The sequence below is a fragment of the Mycetomoellerius zeteki genome, unplaced genomic scaffold, assembly GCF_001594055.1.
Source record: "Mycetomoellerius zeteki isolate Tzet28-1 unplaced genomic scaffold, Tzet1.0 scaffold31, whole genome shotgun sequence".
Lineage (NCBI taxonomy): Eukaryota > Metazoa > Arthropoda > Insecta > Hymenoptera > Formicidae > Mycetomoellerius > Mycetomoellerius zeteki.
The window spans coordinates 2,440,306-2,460,958 of record NW_017257294.1 but is presented as its reverse complement, the minus strand read 5'-3'; the positions used below and the strand labels follow the sequence as shown (position 1 = coordinate 2,460,958).

General features: G+C 37.3%; 2 protein-coding genes across 3 annotated transcripts in view; one reads left to right on the top strand and one right to left on the bottom strand.

Annotated features, from left to right (window-relative positions):
• The window catches only part of LOC108724665 (atrophin-1), a 15,450-nt gene extending 5,925 nt beyond the window's left edge, over positions 1-9,525 (top strand). For both annotated transcript variants that reach the window (XM_018451154.1, XM_018451153.1), the window contains exons 3-8: positions 2,323-2,607; positions 2,691-2,826; positions 3,359-3,478; positions 3,761-3,864; positions 6,051-6,473; positions 6,818-9,525. In XM_018451154.1, coding sequence (XP_018306656.1) covers positions 2,323-2,607; positions 2,691-2,826; positions 3,359-3,478; positions 3,761-3,864; positions 6,051-6,473; positions 6,818-8,311 — 2,562 coding nt within the window. In that variant the 3' untranslated portion in view covers positions 8,312-9,525. The remainder of the gene's footprint in view (positions 1-2,322; positions 2,608-2,690; positions 2,827-3,358; positions 3,479-3,760; positions 3,865-6,050; positions 6,474-6,817) is intronic.
• A 2,227-nt stretch (positions 9,526-11,752) lies between these two features.
• Positions 11,753-17,596, bottom strand: Zyx (lipoma-preferred partner zyxin). Its single transcript, XM_018451159.1, has 8 exons — positions 17,053-17,596; positions 16,580-16,840; positions 16,101-16,293; positions 15,438-15,921; positions 14,539-14,876; positions 13,824-14,239; positions 13,364-13,740; positions 11,753-13,242 (listed from the first exon to the last, which is right to left on the bottom strand). The coding sequence occupies exons 3-7, from the start codon at positions 16,233-16,235 to the stop codon at positions 13,488-13,490; spliced, it is 1,626 nt and encodes a 541-aa protein (XP_018306661.1). The 5' UTR covers positions 16,236-16,293; positions 16,580-16,840; positions 17,053-17,596; the 3' UTR covers positions 11,753-13,242; positions 13,364-13,487.
• Between the last annotated feature and the right edge of the window lie 3,057 nt (positions 17,597-20,653).

The window sequence follows — 20,653 nt, the reverse complement described above, 5'->3', positions numbered from 1 at the left end:
TCCTGCTGACTCCTACCACTTCATCGGAACAGATACTCTAAAACCTTTAGAGTGAACCCCTCCCTGTGAAGAGTGAAATCTCACTCTTAAAGATTAAAATTTGAGCCACTCTTTTTCAAGACTCAATTTTCACTCTTTAGAGTGAGATTCCGCTCCAAAGAATTTGGAGAGTACTTTTCCATGTATAATATACTTAAAATGGTAGTTTTAACACAGTCTTTCATGCGTTTCCATTTCAGGATGTGTTGATCCTTGTATGACAAGTGATTTCCTTTTTACACAACGGAGGGGGCTTTTGGCTATTCTTCCTTTTCTTCTAGTTTTCCCGGTGGAATCGTTATGGCATCCTACTGTTCGGCGTTGAAAATTGACAATTTTATCGGCTCATTTGATATTTTCGTGTTTTCTCTTCGACTAAACATATTTTTTAAATTTCTTGGGTCGGAGCCAATAAATAAATTGAATGAAATTCTTTGAGATGTTTTGCGTGACTTTTGTGTCATTGTCCCATGTACATTCCTGGTCCATACCTACAAATGAATATTGCCTGCAAATACCTAAAGATATTTAAGTAATAGTCAGAATTTACAGAAACGAGGAATAATCGCAAGAATCGGTGGAAACGACACATGTTTAAAATATTTTCTAAAACTTAGAATGAGATTTCAAGGTCAAAGAATGTCAAGAGTACATATTGCCGATGTTGAAAATGGTATGCGACAGTTACTACAATTTTGTGATATCCTTTGACGTAGTAGATTTATTACAGAAAAACTTAATAAAGAATCATAAAGCTTTTAGACACTCAATATTATTATTATACAATTATTTGTGCAATATTACTCTCTAAATTTTTTTTAGTGGAATCTCATTCTAAAGAATGAAAATTGAGCGTCTTGAAAAAGACTTAATTTTCAATCTTTAAGAGTAAGATTTCATTCTTTAGAATGAAATTCACTCTAAAAGTTTTAGATAGTTTGATATCTCCTTTATAAACAATTCAAAACAGTCTATAGACTCAATGCAACCTCCAGATAATCAATAATATTGTACAATATCAATTATTGTGCCATTTGTGTTTAGAGGTCATTTTAGGGACACGGCACTACAGGGCAAAATTTTACGCAGCAAGTAAACAAATTCCATCTCGAACTGAATTGTAATTCTTTCGGCGTAAAGGAGAGTCGCTGTAACTAACTCACCGAACACTTCTGCTCTATATGCAGAGGTACTGTGACTCATCAGTTAAATGGCTAAACAAACTCCGATAGTTCTTTAGCCGTCTTATGATAATTGTATGTATATATTAAGCTACATAATACGATAAAGTCGCGCATTTTAACTCCACACGAAATGGAAAGGAGTATCTCTCTCGGAGTAGTTGTTTCATATTATCGGCTCCTCCGTTCGAAGAAATTACAGGTGAAACACATCGAGAAGTACAGAAACACCGTAAACTTTCGGCCGCTTTTCCCCGTACTATACACATTCTTGGTTCGCAATCACGCGCTTCTCGCTCGCTGCTCCTAAATTAATGATCGGCGTTTATGTATGTATACAAATCGTTGGATGTCCGCTTTCAAATGTATTTCTGCGACAATATTGCCTGACGTATAATGGGATTATAATGACAGGGATCGTAATATCGCGAATTTAGAGAAGCAAGTGCTGAAAGAAGGAGAGAGATAGAGAGAGAGAGAAAACGGCATCGTTCATTCATATTTGTACCCTGCACTTGCGACAGTTTTTCACTTTCATTACTGTTTTGCCTGTGCGTGAATACATTCATGAACAACATTGTCATTGATTCGCGTTTCAGGAGAGGCAAACTGTTATCAAGGGATATTCCCGATGGTGACGTTGAAAATCGTAAAGACAAACTTATATCAGATAAATAGTATCACATAAATAAATAAATAGCGAATTCAATAAGATAGGATTAATTAATTGTTATTTAATAAAGTATTAAATTTAACGATAGCAAATGTAATTAACTTTGATTAGATATCTACGCTGCTAACTATTTGTTTAACTTTGTGGCACACGCGAGTGATAAGAAGTCACGGCGAAAGGATTAGATCCAAAGTCTTTTCCCATTTCTCGTAATTGATTGTCTTTTTTTTTTATTTTCTACTTTCGCAGGTTTTCCATTTGTCGAAAACGAACATATCGCATGGGACAAATTGCGTTACATGATGATCACAAAAGCTTTGTTATTGCCAGTAAATTCTGTCTCGAGGAATCTCGAGATGGAGCATTGTCACTCTACGTGATTTCCGCGCGATTCAAATTAAAGGAAGAACTCATTTGATTGTTGTATAGAGCTCGGCTTCGACCGGTGGTACGGAGGGGTCTAGTCCTGCCTCTAGCCCTGCCTCGGCCGCGAGTCTTACGATGGCTGCGCCGAAATACGGTACGCTGGTACCGAACCGTATTTTCGTAGGTGGCATCTCGGCCAGCACCAGCGAAGCGGAGCTAGCTCAGGTTTTCTCGGCCTATGGCAATGTCAAGGCCACGAAAATTATATCGGACCGCGCTGGCGTGTCGAAGGGTTACGGTTTCGTCACCTTCGAAACGGAGGAGGAGGCCAAGCGGCTTCAACAAGAGGTTTGTAATTGATGACGATGTCTCTTCGATAAACAATCGAAACGTCGGTCCGTTCCTTTATTCACCGCTTTCGTTTGTTCCAGGCTGAATGCATCGTCTTGAGAGAGAGGAAACTCAACATAGCGCCCGCAATCAAGAAGCAGCCCTTCTCCAGATCCTTTGACGGTAGTACCGGTTCGCCTCCTTCCGTGCCTACAAGTACTTACTATTATGCGAACGGTATGTAACTCTTTTTCTTCGTCTTCTTGATTATGGATTTCCGACACCTTGAATCACATTTACTACGGTTTAAAATCAGTTTATATTACTTGACGCTCTTTTCTCCAATGGACACAGTATCTTGTTGTGCCAAGTTATTTTGAATTTGTAATTTAGATATTTATAGTTTTGACTATTTGTGTTTGTTACAAGATATTCTTCCACTTAAAATTTTATTTTTTTTCACACTCGTAATTAGTAATAAATATGCAAGAATATTTTTGTAATAACGTGTTGTATTAAAGGAACAAAACTTAATATTAAGGATAGATTTTTAAGAAAATTCTATAAAATTTTCTGATTTGACAGCGTATTTTGTTTAGGAATGTTTACATAGCTGATTACAAAATTTTATTTGAAACTGATCCTGTTTTATTGCAATTCACAGGGAACTTCGAGATACTTTGCATATATTTTTCATGCAACAATATTACGGACGATTGAAGAGTGCAGAGATCACGTTTCTAATTTCTCTACTCCTTTGCCTGTATAGGTATGGGTCTCGCTTATCAGAATGGTATGACATTCTATAACACGGCAGCTGCCGCACCAGCGACTTCCATCGCTCCACCTACGGATCCAGGAACGATTTATCAAGCCACAGGAGTGTTTGGTAAGCATTATTCGTTCATATATATGATCTTACAGTCTAGAAATGGTTGCAACAAAACAAAAATTCTACGAATTTTTGTCGATATACTCAAGCAAAATATTTGAGAGATCGAATTTTGTTACGAGTTCCTCCTGTAAATACAAATACAGTCTTATAAAGTCTTGCACTAGATCAAGATGTGGTCACGCTAATCATTTATTCATTTTATTTCATAATTATTCGTTCATTTTACAACAGGGTGTAATTTTAATTTATTAATTTTCACTTAAATTACATGCTCAGGGCCTCAAGCCGCCACCGGACATCAAACGTTCGCTCCTGTGATGTATCCATGTCCGGCCCCATCATTGTATATGCCACAACAATATCAATATTCTCCTATGCCGGTACGTAAAATAATATCGATCATTGTCCTGACCAATTTTTTTCATACTTCTACATCTTCGATTCTCCGTTTAGATGCTCGTGGGTTTCCCTCACACGTACATATAGATCCTAGCATAAGATCCTGATCGTCTTTGTCTGTATTTGTATTTTTATTAAACGGTACATATCGGTTACGGTTTGACAGACAAACGGTCTGATGGGAGAAGCCATACCACCGGCGTTTCTACCCAACCCTCAGCAAATGCCTACTTACGTCCTTCTCGACGCTATACAGTATTGAGGTCTAAAGGTATAAGGTCTAAGCTAAACGACTAGCATGTTGCTCTTTTTGAGCAGTTTACTTTTCTTTCATCCCCTTTTCCCAGTCTGTCGATGCATGGCCTGTTGATGCATGCTCTTCATCGTCTTTTTCGTTTCACGACCTTGTACTCATCGGCTCATATTAATCTTTGACATTCACATTTTCCCGTAATCACAATATTAAATCTAAATGTATAACGAAAATTAAGAGCGCACATTTACAAACACGTATGAATATATGACAAATAGAAAAAATTAAATAATATATGATATAATCGATAGTTAAATATAATTCTTTATATAGCTATATAAAGCAGACAGTAGAATATATCTATATAAAATAATAACTAACTATAAGTAGTTATAAATATAATAATAAATATAATAAATGTGATAAATTAATCACTATATAAAAATAAATAGAAGATAAATAAAATAGAAGATAAAGGTGACATGGTGAATGTGAATCATAATAATAATTCCCAGTGAAACGGTTATAACGATATCGATAATAGGATAACGGTGTTTTTAATCATGTCAAAATGATAAACACATATTAATCATCTTTGCAATCATTTGAAGTAAAGTTATAGCAATAAAAAGAAAGATAAATAGTAATGTATCAGTTTCAGTAGCGTTTAAACATATCTCAAATCTATTTATATGGCCTTTAATTCCTTATCTCTCTCTTTTGCTCTTTTTGTTTTATTCCCTTTCTCTTTTCCTTTTTCCAACTTGTTTTAATTTTTATCACTGTTAATGATATATTGTGATTAAATGTTATGATAGAAATGTCAAGGTGCTTGTCGATTATCTATTCAGCATGGTTGTTTGTTTCGTTTCTCGTATTACTCGTTTCACTTTTCTAGAATGACACGAGTTGCACTTACAAGTGCAGCCGCGATTCCGAATTACACGCAATCGTTTTGCATGCGAAACGCGTTATTTAAATGTTATTATGTAATATTATTTTAACAGGCAATTTCTCTCGAACTCTCTGAAACTCTACGCTTAGAAGAAAAGAAATACATGAAAATCTTTATAGATATTGACAATGAAATTATTATAGGCATGTATGTAATGTGGGTTTAGAACGATCTCTTCTTTCTTATGTACATGAGATGCAAATGAAGTAAAATAGTTTACTTTGCCTTGATAAATTGCAGATAGTTACGCTTTGTAACGATTAACGCTTCACCATTATAATAATTGATTGTTTGACTAGTTTTTTAAGCATATTACGATCTTTTCTAACTTGGAATGATCTAGGAAATGACACATCGTTATTTGACATGGAAGCAATACGAATTGAGATATCTTTTAATTATCTTCGCTTAACTTTTATATGGTTACATTTATTGATTTGTCACTATCATTACAATAAAACTGTTCTTGTAAATGTTAGTTAATTACGATTCAATCAACGCACATTGTTATTTCTTTAGATTAAAATAGAAAAACGTGTATAAAAATGATAACCGTATTAAATCGTCGTAACGATTACGACATTTGCATATGAATAACGAATTAATTTCCCATTTTATACTATTTCTATCGATATGATAATATAGCTTATACGAAAATTAAATATATATATTTTTATAAATGCTATATATATAGCATTTGCAAAGATTTATATATACGTCGTGTATATTGTCTTGCTGGATAAATAATAGATGGGATTATTGAAGCACATTTCTATTTTGCTTGTTGACATACGTTAAAAAGGGGATTAGAATAAAGAAATGAAACTCAATAAAGGATTGGCCAACATTTACGAGAACGGCTGTCATAGATGTGACTCTATGTGAGATACTCGGTATTCATGTGCAAAGTGCGTTTCACAATGACGAATATCTAAAGGTTTTCCCGTTTCTGTCTACAGTACGAACCGTACTACGCAGGAGCGGCCGCCGGAGCACCTCAGTACTTGTACGCTACTACTAGCAGTTCGCCAAGCAATACGAATGGTGGTGGAGGTGGCAACAGTTCTGGCAGTAGCGGTAATAACGGTACAGGAGCTACCAGTCCGCCGACGGGCCCACCGCCACCTCTCCCACCACCTCATCCGACGCACTTTTACGCTCCTGCCGCGCCTGCTCCACATCATCATCCACCTGTACCAACGGGTCCTCCTCCCCCGGCACAGGTGGATCATCTGTACTATCCTTTTGCGGCTGGCCCGCATCCCGCGCCGCCGCCGCACGCATCTATGGGACTGACCGAGCAGCAGCTGTTGTTGTACGCTACGGATGCTACTTCGTGCCAGCAAACCTCTATGTCTGATAGTCAGGCTGCTCCACAAGAGGTAAGTTTCTCTCTTATCTAACTGCAATCGATATCTTCTCGACTAATGCGTTTAGCGATCTGTCTCCGTAATGTGTCTTTGGCGCCGCTTCCAAATTCCACGAGAATATAGCTGCTCGCTATTGAGTTGTCATTCTTATTTCTAAAACAGTAATGCATGCATTAGTAATCATTATTAATGAAACATTGATCGCGATGAAGATTTATTTATCACACTGAGATCAGGATTATACTCGTTTGCGAGATCAATTATAACAAATCGCTGTAAATGTATTTATTGTTAAATGCACGTTTCATTCAATGTATTGAATTAGGCAAGTATTATTCTATAAAATAAAATCGTAGGATTCACGTCCGACGCCAAGCCACTCGGAGCAACCGCACAGCGAAGTGCAACAGGCTGCTTCAGGCTCACCGGCAACATCTCTGCTGCCCCTAATGCCCGTCAAATTCCCTATGTCCGGTCGTTACCATACTAATTACCATCCGATCACGATACACACGCCGCACAGCGCGCAAAACGACAGCGAGGACTGCACTACCAGTCCGATGCACTGTCGCATCCTCTATCACCCAACCGTATACATTCCGCACACACACCCGCCACCACCATACACACATCACAACGCGTCTGGTACCGCTAGTCTTCTGCCGACACCGTTCTCACCTTCGCCGCATCAGTCCGGTTACGATAACAGCAACGCGAAGACGTACGGCCACAATTCCAGAGATTGCAATAAGTACTCGAGCGGTCAGGGTAACAATTTACGCGGCCAGGGGGGACAGAATTATGGCTACCCGTTGGCACACCACAATACACACGTCAAGTCGCAGAACACACACGGCGGTACACAGTCACACAATAAATGTAGCGGGAACGCGGCGGACGGGTCGCACAAATATTCGACAATACCGGTGTCGTCGCGATTGCCGGTACAATACAATAGAAGAACGGCTGGATCGAACGTGGGCTCGTCGGCGATCCTCAGGTCCGGCGGCGGCTACGCTTCGAATCAGGCTGCGCACAAGATCAATCACACTACGTCCAACTACTCGTATACGACGAACGGACGCGCGAGGCACTGTGGCGACGATCAGTATTACGAGATCAACAAACCGATGACCGGTGGTTATGGCTCGGGTCGTAAGAATTGTCTCTCGAGTAACAACAATAACAACAACTACAGAGGAAACGCCGCCCGGTTGGACGTACACGGAAACGACAACGGTCGGCCTAATAACGACACGGTTCAGACGGACAGCGCCGTCGTCGTCACGAGCACATCGACGACGCTGTCATCTCGCCTGTCTCCATCCGAGCGGATAAACGCGGACGCGTCCAACACCCAGGAGAAGCCGGCGAGCCCACCGCCAGCTCCGTACTCACCCATGACACGGCCTCTTCCAACTCTCTCCCCGCCCACTCTTCAGGTCCAGTTTTATGCTCCGGCTCAGAACCGTTATCAGCCATCTTCCATGCCCCTGTCCCAAACACAACAGCAGCAACAGCAGTCCGCTGGCAATCAACGCAGCCGATACTCCGTCGGCCAGGCGCTATCGTCCACCAACCGGAAGCCGTCCGACAAATATTCAAGCACCACTGGCTCGCAGACTACGATGCTGCGACAGTCCAAGTATAAGATGAACGGTATAATGCAGACTACGGCCACAGCGGTGGCGAGCAAACTCGCCGACGATGCTCTGGGAGGCGCCGGCGACGGTCCTGGAAGATTACCGATAACGCCACCCGGTACACCGCGGACGGCTGGCCATCCGGCAGCTGGTGATCAGAATCAGCTGAGCGACACGTGCCATCAGATGCAGGCGCTGACTCTGTAGACACTTCCTATCCTCCTTTCTTTGTTCTCTTTGCCCTCTTTGTTGTCTTCGTAATAAGAGTAAATATTTATCTTATAAAAGTCGAGAGAGACCACGTGCGACCTAAGACGACGGCTGCAAACTGTGAAAAACAGTACGGAAATCAAGACACGCGACATATACATACATAAATACACACTCATAAATATTTATATATAGACATATATATAAATATATACACATGCTACGGTATACTTTCTCTGGTGATCTCAGACTCGACATGCTAAAGACATTCTGTAGAAATGAAATCTTTCCCAGTTCGATCATCATGGTTCGCTGATCGGTCGAGCAGGAATTCATATAAATGAAGGATTTATCATATGAACACGTGCAAAGAACGATATATTATTAATTATATGTGTGGAGGGAAAGAAGAAGGTAGACGTATCTAGGAAGAAACTAATTGTTCTAGATACAACTACCTTTTTCTCTACTGTAGCAAAGAATTAACAAAGATAAAACTTCTATCTTAACGCATACACACAAAAACCCGTATACACACAGATATATATTATACGTACGATACGTCATTTACATATATATATATCTACGTTATATAATATACATATATATATATCTATTACAATATATCCAATGTTATATGCGTGATAGGCTCGACAAACCATGAATCTCGCGAGCAAGGCTAGATTAGTTAGCAAAGATAGAACCGAAAGAAAAAAAAAAGGAGAAAATAACGTTGTTATCGTACAAAGACGATGTGTTGTCATGTGTTCAAAAACAAAAAAAAAAGATGATGAAAAACAAAGCAGAAGGGTAACAGGGAGGCGAGATAGGGTTGATTTCATAAACGGTTGCTCAAGGCACTGCCACATCTCCATGATTTTTCGTTTTCTATTCCCCGTAGACCACGGGGGTATTATCCGTACTTATAGTTTCTCTCTCTCGTTAGAGTAACCGTGAATCTATATTTCACCGCGTATTTCGAATGTAGAAGCGGACTAACAACTGGATTCCGTTATGCCTTTCGTTGAAAAATTTCCGCGCTAAATGTTGTACATGTTGTAGCTGTTAAATACCGAGGGGAAAAAAAAATAATAACCGAGACCCACACAAGTACGAAAGATGAGCGCCCCGTATACCCAAGTGAAAATAAGATAAGATATTAAAAGAAGAGAGAAATAATAATAATGAATTAAAAAAAAATGTGTCGGCTGTGAGCTTCCAAGCAAATAACAATAATTAAATTATTATAATATTAAAGGTTAAATAATATTCTACCTAATTGTTACGAAGGTGGATTTCTTTTACTTGTAAATGTGAAACAAATTTGTTATCTCGTATCTCGCATACCGTAGCTATGATTGTCCATTCGAGAGAGAGAGAGAGAGAGAGAGAGAGAGAGAGAAAGTAAGAAAGATGAGATTTGTAGCGCCGTCATGTGATTGTCGTGGCGCGTGTTATCTGAATTTCAGCGACATCCGAACGTCGTATAAGTAGGTAGCTAAATGCGAACGCGACAGACAAGGCCTAGGAGAAGCCGTAGAGATAATATCTGAGAGTGAGTTGTTATAACACAAGGAGATTAATTTATTGAGAAAAAAGAAAAGCAAGAGTGCCTTCTATTTGTTTTCGTGATTGTATTGTTGAACATTTGTTGCGTTACGTTCTCCGAGAGCCTCTAATGTTGTTATATAAGAAAAAAAAGAGATGTTTGAAGAATGTTGTTCCTCTATTTATTTATTGATTTATGGGCACGTGTGATGCTAGTGCGCCCAACTATAGCCCTAGCGAATTCGGAAGTGTGAAAGTATGATGCTGCTGTAAGCGGGTCCGGCGAATACGAGAGAGTAACTGCGTAACGAGAGAGCTATCGGTTAAAATGTAGCAAACGAGTCATGTCACGTCATGTCGATGAGAGAGAGGAGGAGGAATGAATGAAGAAGTGTTGCGAGTGTGCGAATCGTGTGAATGAGTGTCACAAGTAGAGGGAGAGGAAATAGAGAGAAAGAGAGTGAAAGAGAATGCAGCTTATTATGGCACTTTAGTACTACGTATAGACAAAACGCGAAAGAGGACATCCTCGTATGTGTAGCAATATGTGTATGTGTACATATCCGTAATGTGAGTGCATACGTTTCTATATAAGTACGCACACGCACGTACGCGTGTATCGATATGCACATATACACGTAATATATATACATATATATAATTATATATATATATATGTATATATAAGTCATAGCGAGATGATAAAACATATACCGAAGATATCTAGGATGTAAATGCGAAAAAAGATATGCGTTATTTAGTCGTATGTATTTGTGCTCGCGCGCGAATTTGGATAGGTGGCTGTGATTTATTGCGTGCAAGTACAGATTTACATGTGAGTAGTATGGCTCGTGTATCTACTCATACGGGCACACGCAATTTCATACACACGCGCGCACGCGTGCGTGTGTGTGTGTGTGTAAATTACGTGTATCTATTTAAGAGAGAAAGAGAGAGAAAAAGAGAGAGCGATAATTATTTAAAAAAAAGTGCAATTCTATGTTGACTTTGGTACAACAAAGCTAACAAATCGAACGAATATTGTTAGATTAAAACCGAGTATTAAGAACCTGTACTAAATTTAACGTAGAATGGTGCTGTACTTGATTAAAGAAAATATGATAAAATATATATTACATAAAATATATTATAGTTTTAATCTAAAGAGGATAAAAAGAAAAACAGAGGAGTCTAAGATAGACACCAGAGCTATGTGTAGTAAAGAGTATAGGATTTACGAATGTATCATACGCAGCAAAGAGTGCATTTCGGATCGTGGAATTTCGTCCTGATTTCCGACCGCGCATTTGCGAAAATTGCCGGACGAGATTTGATAAGCGTGCGAATTTCGTGACAATCTGTGTTAATTTATTATCTCACAGCGGAGCCACGTTGCTCCGCAATAAATACCGCGACTTAATGCAAGGTATTATTAACGTGAGACATTTCCCGCGAGTCGACGACAAGATTATTTGCACATTGGATACATCGGATGATAATAAGTATTTGTTATATTTGTTTACTGTGGACGACAATTTCAAATGCTTTGCGGCTTACCCGAATTATTTCTAGATGAGCTGAATTATTTCTAGATTCGCACTGTCGCCAAATACATTGATGCACAATGTATCCATCGTGGAATTATAATTTGATATACCTCCGTGTAGATAAGTATAGAATCGGTAGTATTGTTAATTTCACCGAGAAGAAACATAGAAGGACGCGTTCCACGATTCACGTGTGCCGGTGAGACAAATTTATGTATTAATAAACATAAATTATACAAAATGGCATAACGGTTATATATAATATATATATATATATATCACAAAAATTATATAAGATTTAAGTACTCTATGGTAATAAAAAATATGTTACGCATATAAAAAAAGAGATGCAAATATCTAAAAAGAGATGTTAATAATAATAAAAGACAAACATCTGTGCATGAAAATCATAGAGAAAAAAAATTAGTAAAGAGATGATATAGAATGAATCTGCTGTAAATTTCTTCTGCAATTATAATAATTAATTATATATTAATGTGTACATATATACATCTGGTGTGTGTGTGTGTATAATTATGTATATGTACACACACCATATGTCTACAGGTTGTATAATCGCGGACTTCGTTTCGGCTACAGTTTTTCTCGTAAATTTGAAATTGGCTTTTCAACAGCAAAAATATTCTAATAGTTACCGAAATAAAAATTTTATTTTAATTTTCGGAGAAATAAGGATCTAACTTTATCTCTTGAAAAACTCTTATCCTTTATTTAATTTCAAGCAGCTCTGACAAAATAACAATATAGGTAATGTTAAATATTACAAATTGTAAAAAAAACTGCGTGCTCGCAATTGAATTTTTTGCTAAGAAAGAAACTTCGAATTCTTGAGAAAATCTGTAACTGGAAGGAAGTACGTTAGTTTGAGCCATCGTGTATAACTATTAATAACAATCACAATAGTAATATAACAATATATATTAATAGCAACTTTCATTAAAATAGTGAAACATAAAAAGCTCGATCATAACCGATGTCATTCGGTAAGTGCAGGCTAAAAGTGCAGTGTCTACATGCGTAGTGAAAATCATCGGATGGGCAAGAACGGTCGGCAAAAACGAAGTGTTACTCTTTGGCCATAAATAACAAACTGTATTTTTATTGATACTATAATACAGAGATCATACAAGTCTCTCCTCGATGTAATGTCTTACCCATGCGAAAAAGTTCGGGAATTAATCGCATTGTAAGGTGTTTGGGATTGAGCGTTTATCTTTCCTTTCTCGATAGTCTTGCAAGGATCTGTTTAACTGGTTTAACAGATACGTTTACAAGAAGAAATGGCACGCTTTCTCGCCGGTATACCGATATTGTCAATAATAATCCTATTTCCCGAATCTAAAATCTAATCTCTAAATAATCTCTAAATAAATGGATCGAAGCGGTATTCCTGTCGACGATAAACTACACGTTAAATACTTTACGATACATCGAATACTTTACTAGAATCACAATGATAATCACATCTGCAGGAAAATTACCTCGGACGTCAAACTTATATCTACTATTAATTTGCCAACATTGTTTCATAATGTACGGAGAAAATGCTTCAGTCATGGCAGTGGCGGAATTCTATTGCATTGATCCTCTAACTGTTAAAGATTAATAGAATATAAATAATCATTGACAATTGTTTCCTTTTCGTGCCAAAAAAGATCCAAATATGGACAGCATAATTTCCTTAGTCTGCTAATAGATAAAATGTTAAAAAATGATTCTTCGTTAATATAATGGGATAGCAAATATCGGTTTTGAATATATAAGGTGTGAATAATAGCGGAATAGAAAAATCATGTACGCATAAAAAAGGACCTATAATACCCAGTGTTACCAGATCCGAGCTGCGCAACGCCACGCACACAAAAGCCAAGCGACGTACGTGTGCGCTCGGCTTTTGTGTGCATGGCGTTGCGCGGTTTAGATCTGATAACACCGATAATACCGTGTATATAGCGGTACTTATTTCGCTACAGTTAATCACAACGATACTTGATTTAACATTTCATTCGTATTCCCGAAGTTTCAACAAATTATATAAGCTTGTCGCGTCTATATATTTATAATTCGGTCGTCATATGAGACGTTAAGGCTTGGACACGGGTAGCATTGCAACTTTTACACAAAATGTGATCGTCCAGGGGATAGCAGCCATGTCCCTCCGAATCGGATGACAATACTAATCCACAATCTTCGCACTTATAGCATTGAATGTGGAAACTGCGATCTAGTGCTACCACTCGTATGGTCTCGTCCTGACCAGGCTCGGGCATTATAGGCAGCTTACAGACGCAGCAACGCGGAGCAAATTTTCTGCAAATGTAAGAATGTGAATTAGTTAACCAGAATTGAATAATAATCGAAGAAGCAAACAAAAGAAATCGGGGTAAACTCACTTGTGGAAACACTGAATGCAGTGTATTTGATTCGTAGCATCCACAGTGAACGGTATACCATCGAGACTTTGTCCACAGACAACGCAGGTGAAGCACGAAGGATGATATGGTTTGCCAGTAGCTCTCAATATTCGATCCAGTATCGGTCTGGTGCAAACGCAGCACTTTTCCAGAGTATTGAGATAGTCCTCCTCGCAATAAGGTTTACCTTCCAACGAGTAGAAAGGTTTTCCTTGTAAATTGACCTTGCATATGAAGCAGCAGAAACAATTTATGTGAAAGACTTTATCCATCGCCGAGCATCCGGTTCCTTCTCCCTCTACTTTGCGCCCGCATTGCGCACAGATGCCATATATATCACTGTCTTCATTATTATCCTCCATTCCTTGAACTAACAGATCCGTAAGAACGTCGACCTGTAGATAAAATCAATCGTTTAATTTCAGATACACATACTACTTTACAATTGTGTTCAATTACTTTATAATTGTAATCAATAATTGTCAAAATTAATCTAATTTTTTAAATTAAATTACACTTTCTTCTTTCTGTCTTATTACAAATAAATAAAACAATTTGCAATGAGATATAATTACTTTAGATATAATAATCGAATTAAACATGCAAGTGTGAAGTCTATTTTTTCATTTTTACATTTCAACAACTAAAAGCATTTCAATAAATTTTACATACAGTATAGAATTTCGAGACTTACTTCTTTAACGGGGGACACTTTGCCCTGCGGCTGAGTAGACGTAGCTGATCCGTAACCGGAGTACATGGAATAGTTACATGACAATTGCGACGGTGGTCTGGGATTAATCGGCTCATATATGGATTCGTACGTTGAGCTGGACTGAGAACTCGGACCATAGATATCAGCAGGATAGTTGCCGGATGGAAAATCGGTCTGGTAAGTAGCACGTCTCAACTCGCTGTAACTCGACGAGACGGGACTCGGTGGCGGAGGCAGCTCGTCTGGCGGCGGTGGAAACGAATTCCCGGGTACGCAGGAAACGTACTCTGACGGCTCCGGTGGTGGTGGCAAATCGTCTGCAAGCAAAAAGATCGAAATACTCCACTGATTTACCAAAAGATGGCTGTAAAACAGGATCTTATTTTCAACTCCTCAAAGAGGTTCAGACACTTTTTTATCAATTTACAATTTTTGCAGCATTGCTTATTATGCTTAAGCGTCCTGCATAATTATTTTCAGGTTTATATATAGCTAAATTTTTAAATACTTCAGCAAAATCGTTCTTTCCATATATGATTCACTAAGAATTCATTTAGCATTTTTTTATTCAGATTTATGATGAATTCAGTTACTCGCACTACACTGTATTAGTACACACTAAAGGCTGCTTTGTATAAAGTATCTAAATGCAATGGCATAATATGATTTTGATAATGAAATAACGAAATATGTATATCGTGTTTTGTCTTAAATAACGTGACATTTTATTAACAATATCATTTTTAGGCATTTAATCATTTAAAATATTTATATAAGCTTCTACATTTAACTTTGCTAATTTCATATATATTCGCTTTTAAGATGCACTAATCAAGTGTAATGTAAGTGACCAAATTCGCTATTAGAAAGATTCTTACCAGCCCCATGTGCAGGAACGTTACAATATGTATTCTCCGTTTTAGGATTCCACTGAATGTTGCTATATATAATTTCCTTATTCATTTCGTATGGGACGTACTCGTATGTGGAGCCTACTGGTGGTTCTATATTGCTGTACACTGCGTTTCTAGTCGCCCTGTTCGCGCGATCATCCGCCACAGGTACCTGAGGTGCCGGCATATTCCCTATATTGGAGTAATAATTCTTCTCGTCGTATCTGTACTTCGGCTCGAACTTCTCCTCTGGCTGATGAGTGTACAAATTGTCATTGTTCTGATAAATCTTCGACGCCTCCTTACCGTTCGCAGGTGTTATCTGCGAAAAGTCATTCTTTATATCCAGCGGGCCATACGGCGAAGGTGCGTTCATGTACAAGTTCGAGGTTTTGTCGCTGGACATATTGTTAAGGACCGTACTGTACGATGGCACAGGCGGAGTCTTTATGGTATAACTTTGCGGTATCTGAAACAAATAGGTCATTAGTTAGAGTTTTCGTGGATGGTCCTCGTTGCTCGAATATAAGGATCTCGTTACCATTTTTGCATCCATGTTTGGGGATGCGTACGAATGGGGAAACTCTTGTTAGTATGTATGACGAGTAGAGACAAATATGATTTTACATTTAGGAGATTAGGATTCACCTGAGGTTGAGACTTCTTCGGCTTCGGCGGCACCGCAGGTCCAACCTTCTTGCCGGGCTTGGCGGTACCCTTGGCCGCCTCATCGCCGATCTGCAGGCTCGAGATCTGCTGCTCCAGATTGCCCAGGTTCGCCATCCTTCTTTTTTTTTTTAATGTCTCTCGGTTGAAGGAAAATGAGTGCTTCCTATCCTTCCTTTGGACAATATAGCACAAAGAAACTCAATAACACAAAACAATTCTACTTTGACCTAAATTATCAGATAACCTTTTGCGACAACGATAGGTTAAGTTTATTTGAGATCTGGAGGTCGATTCTGTATCTTGGAACGGGATGAAAATCACAAAAGTGAGCGAATGTACTAGAATATTCACGGTCAACACCTAAATTTGTTTATTTAAAAAAATTTTTACATTTCAAAATCTAGAATTGACCTCATCTGTTTTCGGTTTCTCCACGCCGCTTTTGTCGTCGACCTTACCTGAGTCACCAGTCCCAGGAGGTTCGAACACGAACTGCAGTATCCTCGGTGTGAGGTGGCTTGTAAAAATCAAACGGGAGCCATTCGGATTCGATCGAACTACGGGTTTGACCAGCTTTGACTTTGACAGCAGAAGCAGTCGCGTAATGGCAACGACCCTGTAGCCTGGAGCTTGCACGAGCACTTCGAGCACGACGTTCGCACTTTCTACACTCGAGAGAGTGAGAGAGAGAGAGAGAAGATCCAGTGGTCTGTCCTAGTCTAGAGAAAGAGAGGAAGCCCGGAGAAGAGAAAGAGAGAGGGGGAGAGAGAGAGAGAGAGAGAGAGAGAGAGTGAGTGAAGGTGCGACTGAAAGGGAAAAAACAGACACGACTCTCGTGACTCACGAGACGTCGCCGGACTATCATTGTCGCTTCAATTACACTTATCCTTTGTCGAGGATAGGCATACGATCTACCGAAGGATATACGTACTTGACTCGTCGAGGATCCTCTCCACGGAGATCAGAAGAATAATCTTTTCTTTTTTTTTTTTACTTCAGGCCGAGTCACCTTCACTCTCGATCAAGGCACGAACGCGACTCAAGGGATCCCCTTATCGGCGCGTGACGGAGTCGCGCGTTATCTTCGCACCACACCCTTGGTGACCTGGAAATCGGCCTGATAGGTCTTGTCTCGCGAGCGTGAATGAATGCGCCGTCAATGACGGTTCCCCAAACTTCTACGACTTTCCCGAAGTCCTTTTCTCCTCTTCGCGAAGTACTTTCCCCGAGTATCGAGCCGTCCGGACGCTCGCGAGTACCACAGTGAGAGTACCACGAAAAATCACGGCGGATACACGCGATGACTACGTGCGGTATCTGCCTCCCGCGCCGGTGAGAGTTTGGACCAGTTTGGTCGGGCGGGGTAGGAGAGAATGCGTGAGGTGGATGACGCATTCACGAGCATTGTCGAGATTTTAAAGAGCAGGAACTAACAGGAGTCATCTCCACGGTCCCTTCTAACATCAAGGCGTAACGATGATTAATATCCGCTCGACTTATTATCTTAGTTTTATTTTCTTTGAAGCTATCTACAACGTTATAAGGTTGTCAAACGCTAATATGTTATCTGCAGCTGAATAAACATTTATGATGATACTTTCATAATAAATAAATTATTCATGCACGCGTAGAATTTTTGACTTTTATAACTCTGTTTATTCCGTTTGTAACTTATTGTTAGAGGGAAACAATTTAACTTCAGAAGAACTTCTTGGAATCTTGTAACTTGTTTTGTTTATCAGTTATGTAAATATATATAATATGATCATTTGACACAATTAAAAAAACAAAGTTTTCCAGAAAATGAGTTTGAATGTGTTTCGAATTATTAAAATTTTATATTAATTTTGAGAATCAATCTTGATGTAATGATTAATTATATAGAGAAATACAATATATATTTTTAAAGCATATTTTCTCTTTTTGTTTTTATGTTTCCGTTCTCTTTTTTCTCGAGCAACTAAACAAGATAATTTAAATTATTTTAAGTTAGGTATTCTAGCAAATGAGTGCAGATATAATAATGTATGGAAACACTTCAAAGTTTAATCTCTATAATATTCCTCTTCGTTTCCTGTTCCTCATAGCTTTTTACAGCGTTTTGTCTCTTATTTTTTTACAATTCTTATCTTAATCTTCCTTTATTTCTGTCGCCCGAGTTAAAAGTTAATTAATAATCTTCGAAAAAGACAAGAAGCACTCGAAGAAACATGTGCGAAACAAGATTGTTAACAAAACGATTGCAAATAAGAAAAAAGGCAAGAGATAAAAAAAGCGAGAAACAGATAACAAAAAGTGTCAAGTTTAAATGTCTGCAAAAGAAGCTATTTCAAGACACAATATACAAAATATAATTATTTTCCGTCAGTCAATATATTCCGAATATATTTCCTTCATTCGAGATTTCCTTGTTTCCGGGATTACCCAGATGAATCACACAGAGTCAAAGATTTTTCATTATTATTGTTACAATGTCGTAAAGTAAAAAATCGAACGCTACTAATAGATCTGTCCAGCGAATTACTGAAAATCGATAAAAATTAAAATCAGAAATGAAAGATCTTTCATCATAAACGTTTTTAAAGGATGATTTCGACTTTGATTAATGTAATTGGTAATTATCTTGCCAAGATAACGTTTGTATTTGGTTAATATGAGGAAAATTATTAATTTATTGTTTTTTAACACACAGAAGGATTAAAAAGATTATGAATAACGAGTTACATATAAGTATATCAAATCTTGTTTTAATACAATTCTGCCGGAGTTTAGTTATTTTTATCAAACAGATTGTTTCGCTAAACAATTACTTCAAAGTAACCAATTATTAAAATCATTATTCAATTAAACGGTTACTAACAATAGTATAGTGTAACAATTTTGGTCAATTTTTTTAACAAGTAATGAATGTTTTTTGTAAGATTTTTTTACACTAAAAAAGGATATATGCTTTTCGAAAAATTCCTCTAATATTTATAAATTAATATTACAAATATATCATAAAAGAATATGTAAGTTTCTAATGTATATTATATACATTACAAATTTGCATTCATTCATAAAAATTCTAATTTGAATATACATCGCAGAAACTTAAATACTTTTTAGATCTTTTTTATTATTATTATATATATTTTTATTATATATTTATTATTATTATATATTATATCATAATATATTTCTAATTATCTGACGATTGTAATAGCTCTTTAATCGAATAATTATAATTGTCCGGTTTCATTTCTAAACAATAGTGTCTGCAGCAAACAAGTTGCGAACGATTAGATAAGTATCAATTAAGTTGATTAGGATCTTAAATATTATTATTGCTCTTGTAAAATTACTACTTAATAAAAATAATCATTTCATCCATTCACCGTTAATATTATCCAAATTTGATAACAATATAATATTACTACAGTTATAATTCTCGATAATAGTTGCTAGTAATAAGTAACAGTATAACAGTATATTATTAATTTGATGATCGATGTAGTCAACCGGAATTTCATCGAAGTATCAAAAGACCATTGCATTAAAAAAATTATTTCCTTAAATTAATAATAATTCCATAGTCCTTCTCATAAATTCCCTCGTACATTTTTCTAGAATAAAAATTAGTGTTAACTAATTTGTAGATTTATGTAAAATCGTGCTTTTTATATTTATCGTTTGTTTCTTTCTGTCAGCCTCTTTTGCTGACATTATACTAAATTTAAAAATCAACGATCATTATAAGAGCTAGACTTACGCTTTAATTGCATTTTTATTCCGTATTTTATTTTCTCGTGGAAAACACCTAACAATGTAAAAATAACAAGTTGTCGCGCATTATTATCGCGCATTTCTGTTTTATCGTATTACGTATCTATGGATATAACAGCGTAATTTCTCTTGACTTTTTACACAAAAACAAAGAAGTAGGCTAATAAAGCATGCAATCGCATACGTATGTGTTATCACACCACTTAATTATTTTATTGCGATTAAAAGCTTCGATCTGTCACTTCATACTTCGAAAAATTCGTTCTTCTACTAATTATGTAATATATTTTCTTATTTTCAAAAATTTGTTTTTTTATATTAATTGTGTAATATTCCCTTATATATATTTCTATGTAACGGGGATAAGGTAATCTAATTGAAATTATCTTCATTACGTTCTTTACTCTACGTGATGATAACATATCTCAGCGTTTTTATAAACTATTTTAGTTTCGGTGCCCAGCAGCGAGATAGATTAGAAAAATGAATCTCATCATCTGCAGTATCTAATCGTGGAATACTAAAATGTCGATAAATATCAGTTACGTGGCAATTGTCAGGCAAAGCATTATCTCTTCACATTATCGAATAAAATGCACATATTTTTTAAAAGGACACCGCTTCGGACTCTTCTCTTCGAGAAGAACATTTCGATTTTGCTATTTTCTTGTTTCATATTTGAATTACAGTATTTTTATTTATGGATACTTAAAGATAGTGCTTTTACTGCTAATTGTAGTAAAATTCCTAGCCAAAATGCATTTCTA